The 12,749-nt window shown below is 41.5% G+C and overlaps 1 protein-coding gene across 2 annotated transcripts in view; it reads right to left on the reverse strand.

Moving 5' to 3' along the window:
• ythdc1 (YTH N6-methyladenosine RNA binding protein C1) overlaps positions 1-12,749 on the reverse strand; it is a 32,372-nt gene that overhangs the window by 11,482 nt on the left and 8,141 nt on the right. For both annotated transcript variants that reach the window (XM_057818937.1, XM_057818938.1), the window contains exons 2-8: positions 7,833-7,934; positions 7,508-7,776; positions 7,030-7,414; positions 6,747-6,961; positions 6,576-6,684; positions 6,397-6,514; positions 6,246-6,330 (exon numbers count right to left, since the gene is read on the reverse strand). In XM_057818937.1, coding sequence (XP_057674920.1) covers positions 6,246-6,330; positions 6,397-6,514; positions 6,576-6,684; positions 6,747-6,961; positions 7,030-7,414; positions 7,508-7,776; positions 7,833-7,934 — 1,283 coding nt within the window. The remainder of the gene's footprint in view (positions 1-6,245; positions 6,331-6,396; positions 6,515-6,575; positions 6,685-6,746; positions 6,962-7,029; positions 7,415-7,507; positions 7,777-7,832; positions 7,935-12,749) is intronic.

The following is a 12,749-nucleotide window of genomic DNA, read 5'->3' on the forward strand; positions in this document are numbered from 1 at the left end:
GTTCACAGATGGTGAGTACATGAAGGAGACATTCATCAAGTTATCAGAACACCTATAGACCCTACTCACGTGACATCACAGCCACGCCCCCGCGCCATGTTGTCCGTATACTCGTCATGTTAATGCATTAGCGCTTCGTAAATTCCTCCTATTATGGCGTGTTTTTCTGCACGTTAACATTAATAATCAAAATGGTGAAGTCGTGCGTGGCGGTCGGTTGCAAAAACAGAGTAGACGGAGAGACTTGAAGTTTTACCGTATTCCGAGAGACCCGAAGAGGAGACCGAGATTGACTGCTGCAATTCGACGAGAAAACTGGGCTCCAAACGACTACCACAGATTATGTAGTAGTCATTTTATATCTGGTAAGATGCATTTAATATATATTTAGAGGGTTTTGGGCTGACAACCACAATTAAGATCATTACTAGGCTAATCGCCGACAACATACACTCAGACGTTGTAAATGAACTACCTGAAAATATATAATTATAAGGGGATAATCAGACAGTTGTCATACAATTAATTTACAATTTCACTATTGAGGTCAAAAGCCAAAAAATAAATTCAACTAGGGACAATCTGGAGTAGTGCTATCGCACTTCATATTTATTACATATTATATATGTATGTAGTGAGAGTGCCATCGCTAAACCATATAAACATTAAAAGCCCTAGCTCCATTGACAAATGACATGAAATACATTAGACTTGACAGTAGATGCTAGCAAGAACAAAAGATTTTGAATTGAAAATTTCGTAACTCACCTTCCGAGCACAAGATTCCTGCCGAATTTTCGTGTACGAGGACCTGTTTCACCCAACCAGCAACGTAGCATTTATAAGCCTCCAAGCTCTTAAAGTTTTTCAAACTTTCGTGAGAATAGGCTGATTTTGTGTGGACAAGATAGTTGTAAATATCAGGATAGCAGATGTCAGGCAAAGACGGCGAAGCCAGCGGGTCAAAAAACATCGATTTAGGCATCAAATACGGATCTGGCGAATGGATAAACTGAAGCTTTTCCACGTAACGCCTTTTATGCAACGCATCCAATGAGTTTACAGCGTCAGATAACACCGGGGCTTCCATGAATTGCTCTATAACTTGCGCGACTAATTGAAAACAATGAGAATAGGTCTAAAAAATAGGTACAATATGGCGGCCGGAAACAGCGACACGCCCATTTTGTGACGTAGGTGAGTAGGGTCTATTTGCAGACTTCAAAAACAAAACAGATAAGGAAATTAAAGAGGTAAGAAAATCAAAGACATGCCCAGATAAGGGGCATGTTATGCACGTTCCATTTTGTTGTTTCAAAAACCTCAAAAATGAAATCAAAAATCAGATTTCTTTATTGCATTTCTATAATTTCATAAAAGCAATGAAACAAGTCATTAATATTGTAATGAAGGTAAACTTGAGGTGGCTTCGTACAACAGAGTAGTCACGTGGTGCGTTGGATGCACAGCAGAGAAAATATTAAATCATGAACGCTCATTATGTATTTTTAGCCGACAGTCATTTTGATAGTAGGCTAATATACCTAATAAAGATACATACAGCATGTGTTGCCTTCATTAAAGGCTTTTAATTTTTTGTGGCTCCAGACATATTTGTTTTTTGTTCCAATATGGCTCTCAACATTTTGGTTTGCCAACCTCTGGATTAGGTCAAGCACTGTCACGATCGTGACAGGCTACCGGATTGCTACTGCGCACGCGTGCACAGACAATCAGCCCGATTTCCGATCACATGATCAGGACATCCCTAGTTGAAAATGATCATTTATCTTCTTCTACGTGTACTTTATTTTCACTATTTGTATTGTGATTTCCGTTTGCATTTCTTCATGATATTGCGAGTGATCATTTGCGAAACATTGATGAGGGGACTTTGAACGCAACCCAGTTTATGTTTGCACTTCTAAAAACATTGTTTTTCAATGTACTTGTATCACTCAAATGCTGGTTTGAGTTGAATTATTACAATTATTAATTTTTTTTTTGGGGGGGGGGGGGGGGGGGGAACTTCACGTACAAGAAAAAAAGGACATTTATCAGGCCAGCCGGCTCTACCAATGAGATATCCCTTATCTTTATTTTAAGGGAGTTGGCAACCCTAACAGCAGCTAACGTTACTGTTTACATTGACCAACGCTGGACTGCTCCAGCAATGGCGGCCACCACTAGAGGGCGACTGCCACAAATCTCCAATTAGTCAATAAAGGGCTATTTTGACGAGAGAATAAGCGCCTAAAAAGCAAACACTTATTTGGGCTTCGTTCGTTTTGTAGGTTCTATTAGGAGTGGGAACCTCTTGGTACCTCACGATACGATACGCGAAACAAAGCTCACGATAACGATGATCTGGCGATACAATGATTATCGATACATTGGTCAGGAAATCATTCTAGGATATTCTACACACAACGAATTAACAGAAAAACAAGCTTCTAGTGTGGATTGGAATGAGTTTATCACGAGTAGACGTCCAATCCATTTCAGTGGCAGTCAACGATTAGGTCATTTAAGGTCTCACTGGAATGGCACCAAACAAAAGTTCCAGCATCATCACCTTGTCCAAAGCAGATTCTTGGACAAGGTGATGATGCTGGAACTTTTGTTTGGTGCCGTTCCAGTGAGATTTACAAAGATGACCGCCTGAAGAAGACATCAAAATTCCCTCAGTCCTTGATGATATGGGGCTGCATGTCAGGCAAAGGCACTGTAGTTAAATCTTCAATAAATGCACAAGTTTACATTGAAATTTTAGACAGCTTTCTTATCCCTTCAATTGAAAAGACGTTTGTCATTTTCCAAGATGACAATGCATCATGCCACAATCCCAAAACTGTTAAAGCATTCCTTGCAGAAAGACAGTTAGGGCTGCAGCTATCGAATATTTTAGTAATCGAGTAATCGACTGAAATTCTATCGATTAATCGAGTAATCGGATAAAACTTATTTTTTTAGGTAAAGAGCAATTATAAATATACATAAGAGAAAAAAAAAAGACATTTAATCCAATATTGAACCATTTTCAGTCAATCAATGTCTTTATTTTCAATGTACATTGATGAAAACAGCCAACAATTGCATCTAAGATGTGACTAAAAAAAAAAAAAAAAAAATCACTGCTTTCACTCAAAAAACTTCTAGATCTTATTAAAAAAAAACATTCCAAAAATGTAATTACACTTGATAACACACATCACTTGACACCTACGTGTTTTTCCCCACGTGCTTCAATTTAATTTCCATTTGTGTCAAGCTATTTTAAAGTTTTAATTAAGTTTTAAAGTAATCTAAACTGTAAGTACTGGTAGGATTTTTGAGTTTTTGCAGTGTTCAAAATAAATGTATGATACCGGCTGTATTTGTTAAGATAATTATCGGGGTTTGATTCATTAAATGTTTCCTTGGTTGGTTGATTGAATATTTGCTTATGCTCATATATACCATAAATAGTACATACTGCCATATTCTTCTTACTTCTAGTTATGCTTATGCTCATATATACCATAAATAATACATACTGCCATATTCGTCTTACTTCTAGTTATGCTTATGCTCATATATACCATAAATAATACATATTGCCATATTTTTCTTACATATATAACCAGTAAATGATCATTGCTTGCCATACCAGATTGTAGTATAATGCTTAAGTGTTACAAAGTGTAGAAAGAGGGTCGGAGTGGCTTCATGGCCGCGCCGTTGCGTAACTGGACCTTCCAGACAACCCCAGCACCTGGGGTTTGGACTTTCGCCTAGCCCTTCGAGGACGATTTTCCATCCGAGGACATCTTCCGGGGCCACAGCGGTGCACAACTGGAAGTGTTTGGACTATTCTGCTGATTGTTTAACGTTGCATAACTAAAAGTGTCTGCATTATTTTGACTGCTTATATATTATTTTGACTGTTTATATGATTGTTTACATAAGCTCTTGCTCCACACACGTGTATCACTTAAATTCCACCTACATGCACACACATAGCCAATAAAAAAACCACATGGGTGTCGCCAGCTTGCTTTCCCCTCCCTCAGGGCGACGCCCATTTTGTTCAGGGAAAACCCCTAAATAAAATACCAAGGAGGGTTTTTTTCCTTTAGATCAATCTTGGTGGCTACTGAGTCACATGTTTGACCTCCTTGGCCAAGAAAACTGAGTGTCTTCTCTCCTTATTTTTGGGCAATTTTACAATGTCTACCTAAGGATCTAATTTTGAACTTGACAGTATTGGAGCACATTTATTCAGTAATGACTACTGAGCTAAAACTGACAGTTAGCTTTATTATGTTTTAATTTTACACCCTCATCACTAGTCTACAGCGCTGTGTTTTTACAGATTAAATAAAGCCTGTATGTAAGACAAGTTAGCCACGCATCGACAGTGGTCATAATCAATAGAAACCTAGCCCTCCGAAGGGCTAACGTTACGTTAGCGAGTGACAGCAACGTTATATTTATTAGCGATGAGAAGTCTACTGCTCAAAGATGGCGGCCGTTTACTAACGCTGCCCAGACGCGGCCGAGTCTGGCATTTCGCATCCAGTCTTGAATGCATGCAATATCTATGAGACGCATCGGACACTACCTGCTACCAAACTAGCATCATGCGGCCGTAGTTTTTAGCAACGTCGGCGTAGTTTGTAGCGGCTGTCGGCTGCGGTAAGTTTTTTTTTTTTTTTGCTTCCTCCTCTACGCACGTGATGTCAGCGCGTTGTCCCGCATTAAAAGTACTCCAGGCAAAACGTGAGGCTTAGAGCATTCCTCGAGGTGAATAAAATTACTCGGATCAGTTTTTAAACTCGAGTTGCTCGAGTATTTGTTTCAGCTCTACATCCAGTCAATGTCATGGCCTGCAAATAGCCCTTTACACCTTTTTAAAAACGTTATCTCGATTCTTGGCAGGAGCATATTGATAACCTTTTGGGATACAAAGTATCACGATACATCACCATTTCGATATTTTGTCACACCCCTATTCTATACCAAGGGTGAGCAAAACGGTTCTCAAGGGCCGTAGTGGGTCCTGGTCTTTGTGTAAACTGTTTCAGCAGACAGTTTAACCAATGAGGTTTCTGCTGAAACAAGAAGCACCTGACTGTGCTCAACTGATTGCACTTGCAAGACACCAGATTGGAGAAAAGGTTTCCTCTTGATGGGTTGGAACGGAAAAAAATTTGCCCACCCTACCCACCGACGTCACAAAATCACGTGATCGCTGTATGGTTCCGCCCCCTTGTCCGTCATTTTGTGTCTGTGTTATCAATGGTCTCAATTGATCGAGCAATTTATAATGCATTTCATGGAAGACCCGGTGCTTTCGGATGCCGTAAACTCACTTGATGCGTTGCATAAAAGGCGTTATGTGGAAAAGCTTCAGTTTATCCATTCGCCAGATCCATATTTGATGCCAAAATCGATGTTTTTTGACCCGCTGTCTCCGTTAGCTACCCTGATATTTACAACTATCTTGTCCACACAAAATCAGCCTATTCTCACGAAAGTTTGAAAAACTTTAAGAGCTTGGAGGCTTATAAATACTTCGTTGCTGTTTGGGTGAAACAGGTCCTCCTCCACGAAAATTCGGCAGGAATCTATCTTGTGCTTGGAAAGGTGAGTTACGAAATTTTCAATTCAAAATCTTTTGTTATTGCTAACATCCACTGTCAAGTCTAATGTATTTCATGTCGTTTGTCAATGGAGTTAGGGCTTTTAATGTTTATATGGTTTAGCGATAGCACTCTCGCTACATACGTACGTGTATGTTGTCGGCGATTAGCCTAGCAAAGATCTTAATTGTGGTTGTCAGCCCAAAACCCTCTAAATATATATTAAATGCATCTTACCAGATATAAAATGACGACTACATAATCTGTGGTAATCGTTTGGAGCCCACTTTTCTCGTCGAATTGCAGCAGCCCATCTCGCTCTCTTCTCTCCGGGTCTCTCGGAATCCGGTAGAACTTCAAGTCTCTCCGTCTTCTCCGTCTATCTTCTCTGTTATTGCAACCGACCGCCACACACGCCTTCACCATTTTGATTATTAATGTTAACGAGCAGAAAAACACGTCGTAAATAGGAGGAATGTACGTAGCCGTAACAGTTAAACATGATGTGTTGACGGACAATTGGGCGGCACCAGTCAGGAGGAAGGAGTTGGGACGTCACGTGGGTAGGGTCTATACCATTTTTTTTTGTCCGAAATTTCCCTCCGGCCATAGCGGTCTTACTTGTCCGTCGCGTCCGATCTTGACGGGCTTATGCTCGTTCCAGGGGTTGGAAAGGTGCGCCGTCTTGGTGAAGGGAAGCTCCCGCCTGCGGATCCGGGCAAAGACGTGAGGTCTCCGCGCGTCGAGAAACCCGTGCGCATCGGCGGCTCACCTGCACAGCCAGTCAATCTTGAAAACGCCGCCCAGCATCTTCGCGTTCATGCCGGCGGGAAGCACCCAGTGGATGGGAGAGCCGCCGTGGAGCGATTCCGAAGCCAGGCGTGCGAAACCTAGCGACGCGCTCGGATTACTATTTCGCTTTCGGGCAAGCGGGCGGGCGAGCGAACTCACCTTGGAATTTCCCGCTCTCCCGTACGGAGAAGACCAGAATGACGCTGCGAGCCGAGCGGAAAGCCGCGTTCAGCTTCTTCTCGTTGACGGGCAGCGTCGACCAGACGCCCTGTCGGAAGACGTGTAAGGAATCGAGGACAAAAAGGACTGAAAAGCCAAGCGTCTCCTTACTTTGGCTTTGGCGAGCGAGACATTCTCGTGGTTGTTGCTTTTGATGACAAAGTAGCGCGACTCGCGCAGGATGTAACGAAGGTGGCCGCCCGGATCTGCGGAGAAACGGCAAGTGAGGTGAGCGAGCGTTCGTTCGTTCGGCCTCCCGGTTCCGACGGGGGACTTACGAACGGCTCGCACCGACGAGGAAAGCTTCTCGCGTTTCTCCTCGGAACCTTGACGACAAGGAGCGGTTACACGAGAGTCCCGTCACCCCGACCCCACCCGGGGGAGCCCCGCCTACCTGAAGCGTCGGAGGCCGAGTGAGCCGATTCGCCGTCATCGGAAAAAGTGACGGAGGATGCCGAGCGCGAGTCCCCCGCCTCGCTGCGCGTGTCGTAGTCGTTACCCTCGCCGCGCCGCTCGTATTCCTCCTCGTCTTCCTCTTCCTTCTCGCCTTCCTCCTCCTCTTCGCCTTCTTCCTCCTCTTCTTCCTCCTCGCCTTCCTCTTCCTCCTCCTCTCCCTCTTCTTCTTCCTCCTCCTCTTCCTCATCCTCTACTTCTTGCTCTTCCTCGCCCTCCTCGTCGGGGGAGGAGCTTCCAGAACGACGTTCCGGCGCGTACTCCGGCGCCTCGTCCTCCTCTGATTGGTTGTTGTCCCGGTGACGTGAGGAACTGCTCTGCCGCTTCTGTACGCGCAGCAAATAAATAAATAAATAAAATCGTGAAAAGACAAAAATATCACAATACGCCGGCGATACAATAGGTGGCGACAACACTACCTGCTTGTCAGAGTCCCCAGGCGAGCGCCTGCGTCGGGCCCGTTCACTTCCGCGGCCGGCGTCTCGCCGTCTCTTTCGCTCGGCATAGTCGCCTCCCCCGCGATAGCCGCTCACGCGGTGGCGTCGGCGAGGACTGCTCGCCGACCTCTTGGAAGACGTCGACGAAAGGGCGGCTCTCTTATTAGCCGGAGACGAGCGGGAGGGGGCACGGCCGGAGCGCGGGCGCTTCCGATCGTGACATTCCGAACGCTCGCTTTTACGTTTGCTCCCTAGCGGACGGAAAAAAATATGAGGAAAAAGACGCGAAAACAGAAGGTCGCGCTACCTTTCTTGTCCGTGACGTGTCGCTCCGTTTGCGGGTTGTACAGCTCGTCGTCCTGATCCGGGGCTTCCGTCAAAATGTCTTCCAGGACATTGAGTTCACCATCTGCCGGAGTCAAAAATAGAGCTGAAACGAGTACTCGAGCAACTCGAGTTTAAAAACTGATCCGAGTAATTTTATTCACCTCGAGTAATCGTTTATTTTGACAGGTCTAAGCATCACGTTTTGCTCGGACTACTTTTAATGCGGGACAACGCGCTGTCACGTGCGGAGAGAAAGAAGGAAAAAAAAAAAAAACTTACTGCAGCTGACAGCCGCCACAAACGACGCCGACGTTGCTAAATACTAGCCCGCACGATGCTACGTTGGTACAGGTAGCGTCTGATGCGTCTCATAGAGATCACATGTATGTTGAACGAGATGCGAAATGACAGACTCGGCCGCGTCTGGGCAGCGTGAGTAAACAGCCGCCATCTTAAAGCAGTAGAGCGCTAAGCGCTAATAAATAAGATTAACGTTACTGTCGCTACTAGCTCACGTAACGTTAGCCCTGCGGAGGGCTTGGTTTCAATTAATTATGACCACTGTCGATGCGTGGCTAACGTGTCTCACATACAGGCTTTAACATAACATAGCATTGTGGAGTGATGAGGGTGTAAAATAAAAACTTAATCATGCTAACTATCAATTTTAGCTCAGTAGTCATTGCTGGATAAAACACCAAGTAGCACTGGTCCCTAATGTGCTCCAATACAGCCTGTATCATACATTTATTTTGAACACTGCAAAAACTCAAAATCCTATCAGGACTTACAGTTTAGACTAACTTAAAACTTAACTAGAACTTAAAAATGGCTTGACACAAAGAGAAATTCAATAGAAACACGTGGGAAAAAATCCTAACTTTTAAGTGATGTGTGTTATCAAGCGTAACGGCATTTTTAGGTAAGATATATATATATATACAGTGGTACCTCTACATACGAAGTTAATCCGTTCCAGGACCTTGTTTGTAAGTCGAAATGGTCGTATGTCGAGCAGGATTTTCCCATAGGAATACATTATAATTCCATTAATTCGTTCCACAGCCCAAAAACCTTCACTAAATCCTTAAAAAATACTGCTGGTACTATTACAAATGGCAATTACACATAGCAAAACAAATAAATTATAAATCAAAATCGGAATAATAATAATAATAATTCCTGTATTAATGTAACGAATCGGGTCCTAATGTGGCGGACGTTTTTTGCTGACCCTGAACGCACCGTGGGGCTGACGTGCCAGAGACAGACCGGTGAGCTTGAGTTTCACTTTCACTTTGAATGTTTTCTTGAGAACACCGTCAATTGCGGCAGACAGAAGGTGTTTTTGTTTTGAATAAGTTGTGAAATAAATGATAAAAACGTGGCGAAGTTGGCGATTTCTCTGGAGATGTTACCACAATAAGAATTGTCAGCTTAACTTATAAAGACTGGCGAACGATGGTCGGAGGAGGACCGTGGAGATGTATTGTTGAGCCATTTCACCCCACGCTCATATTTTTCTGTCATTTGCATCTTCATTTAGAAGGTAAGCGTCAACTTTTTCCTTGTTTCACCACCTGTACCAACCTTTTCTGAAACCTGTGTTGATTTGTCACACAAGAAAATCCGCCGTGCATTTGTCTGCGGTGCTGCCATTGTCGTCGTATTTCGAGCATGTCGTCGGATGTAGAAACAAATGGCCAGTCAAATTTTACGTCGGATGTCGAAAAGTTCGTGTGTCGAAGCGATCGTATGTAGAGGTACCACTGTATATATATATATATATATATATAATTTTTTTTAATAAGATCTAAAAGTTTTTTGAGTGAAAGCAGTGAATTAGTCTTTTTTTTTAATTCTAGTTACATCTGAGATGCAATTGCTGGCTGTTTTCAACAATATACTTCGAAAATACAGACATTGATTGACTGAAAATGGTTCAAGATTAGATGAAATGTCTTTTTTTCTCATGTATAATTACTCTTTACCTAAAAAAAAAAAAAAAATGTTTTATCCGATTACTCGATTAATCGATAGAATTTTCAGTCGATTACTCGATTACTAAAATATTCGATAGCTGCAGCCCTAGTCAAAAACATGAGTGGACATGAGCAGGACATGCATGGAAGTGCATAACAATTCCTTGGAATCACACGGGAATGTAGGTCTTGCCTCGGGGTATTTGTCTACCGGTCTTCTCTGCTAAAACATTAACTCATTTGCTCCCAAAACGTATAATAAACACTACTGGTGCACGATAATTATTGTTCCAATAATAGGAATTATGACGTCATCCCGATAAATCCAATAACATTTACAATAGGACCGATAATATGTACTGTTCTGGCTTTGCAGTTTACTCAATGGTATGGAAAATCAGTTGACCATTTGCGGGGCATTGCTCCCACCTGCTGGTCAGAATAATTCAATGCACCTATTTTTTGTTACAGTAGTATGGTTCAATCACTTACATATTGCGGTGTCTAGCGGTAGCATTGACAGTCGTGAATGCTTTCTGCTACGTTTCTGCCTCGGAAATATATGTAAGTATTTTATGTTTACTATTACATATGGATGTGCAAAATATGTTTACTTCTGTGGTGAAGGGTCATATGTACAGAACTTCATAAGTTGTGTTATAGAAGCCAGCCAATGATTTAGTAGCTCAAGCTAGTGTGCTATGCTATACATATTATAGTTGTGTATATAAGTGTATTGTGCAGTTTGTTGTATATCGAGTATTGACTATGTGTATTTTTCTGTTGTACTTTCACAATATTAAGACGAGTGTCTTCCCATAAAAGCAAGAAAAGACCAAGCCTTGTGGTTTATGGAAGTGCATTCATTCTTAGCTGGCTGTCGGGCAGTGCAGAAGTGAAACGCACCGTTTTTTTCATGTCATTATGAAAAATCTGATGACATCAAAGTCAAATCTATGTTGAATCCACCACTATTTTTTTTTAACCTCCAGGTGTTCAAAAACTCAGGTTATACATTTTAAAAATTATATATTGCCGATCGATCGGGTCCGATCACATCATTTTCAAAGTATCGGAATCGGCAAAAAAATATCGGACATGCCTTTTTTTAATATATATATATATATATATATATATATTTTAATTAAGTCGTTTTCTAATTGTATTTAACGATAGAGACAAAACGTCTTACACTCATCCAGAGTCTTTAGTTTTGGCTTAAAGTAAGACTATCAAGTTTATCGCGTTAACGGTGGTAATTAATATTTTTTAATATGATCGTGTCAAAATATTTAACGCAATTAACACATGCGCTGCCCGACCCACTCACGTGTTATCGCGTTCAATCTATAATGGCACCGTTTCACCTATATATAGAGCTGAAACGCTGCATAGAGTGAGTTTTGGCAGTCTTTGGAACCATTTTTAAATTGGCTAAAGCCTTATAATCCCCCTTTCAAAAATTAGGACTATCGTGGGAAGCAATGTGGGGAAGTAAGATAATAGTTCATCTTTTTCTTAACACCATGTGTTTATAGTCCAACGCAGAGAAGATATCAATTGGTGCCACGATGCACAGTCATGGGTGCACTTCCCATCATGCATTTGGGCAACCGTTAAATGGCTACAGTATCATTTACTGAAAGCTCAACGAATACACAAGATGGCAATATTTAGTCACAATATACAAAGTCACATTTATCCTTTGACAATTACAAGTCTTTCTATCCGTGGATCCCTCTCACAGAAAGAATGTTAATAATGTTAATGCCATCTTGTGGATTGATCGTTATAATAAACAAATACAGTACTTATGTACTGTATGTTGAATGTATATATTCGTCAGTTTTATTCATTTTTTTCTTAATGCATTGCCATAATGTATATGATCGGGAAAAATTATCAGGAATGATTGGAATTGAAGCGGGAGCAAAAAAAAAAAAAAAAAAAAAAAAAAGCAATCGGATCGGCAGATACTCAAACTAAAACGATAGGGATCGGATCGGGAGCAAAAAAACATGATCGGAACAACCCTAATTATTGGTTATTTATATCGGCTTTGAGGAGCAGGAAGTTATCGATATCGGTTTCAAAAAATGGACATCGTGCACCCCTAATAAATACGTTCGATTTTAATTGTTTCAGTGTCTCAAAGACGAATTTATACGTCTTTTACGGGTTTTTTTTTTTTTTATAAGAGACATCTCTGGGTTCTGATTCAACTGAGCTCCAAAGCACAAAGCTGAAAATCCATTTTAAAGCATTAAAACTGGCCACTGGAGGGCAGTAGCACATTTGTTAATACCTGCAACCCGATTCAACGGCAACGAACTGCCAGGCAGCACTTCATTTTTTTCCAAGCTTTTTATCTGAGTTTGTTCTACATGATAAAAGGTCTTGAGTAAGTGCTCGTCCGAGACTGGTGATTCCATACTTTTTGCTAGGTGTTGTCCTATGAAAAAGAAGTGAAACTTATTACAGCCCAACCTGGGGATTTTCCACAAAAAAACATCTTGATTTAAGACCTTGAGCGCTGGTCCTATCTGGTACGAGTGCAAGTCTTTATCTGATAAGGTGGTCGACAGACACCCATTGTGACTATTCAAAGGAATTTTTGGAGCACACGAACATTGCCATATATTATACTATGATACAGTCTCACAAGCAAGCATAACAAACTCATAGTTTCACAGCAGTTAATAATTGTGTTTTTATAAGCATGAATAAAATATTCTTTCACAGTAGCAATAGTACGACTTTAATAGTCCTTTTTAAAATTTGGCTCCAATACTGCGTCGTAGCGTTGTATCAACATGCATCATTACTTTTTTTTTCAACGTACATCACTCTAGTGATACATGATATTTATTCATCTACTCTGCTAGTGCTCACTCAAATGCTGAGAACAATATTGA

This window comes from Corythoichthys intestinalis, chromosome 17, assembly GCF_030265065.1.
Source record: "Corythoichthys intestinalis isolate RoL2023-P3 chromosome 17, ASM3026506v1, whole genome shotgun sequence".
In the NCBI taxonomy this organism is placed as follows: domain Eukaryota; kingdom Metazoa; phylum Chordata; class Actinopteri; order Syngnathiformes; family Syngnathidae; genus Corythoichthys; species Corythoichthys intestinalis.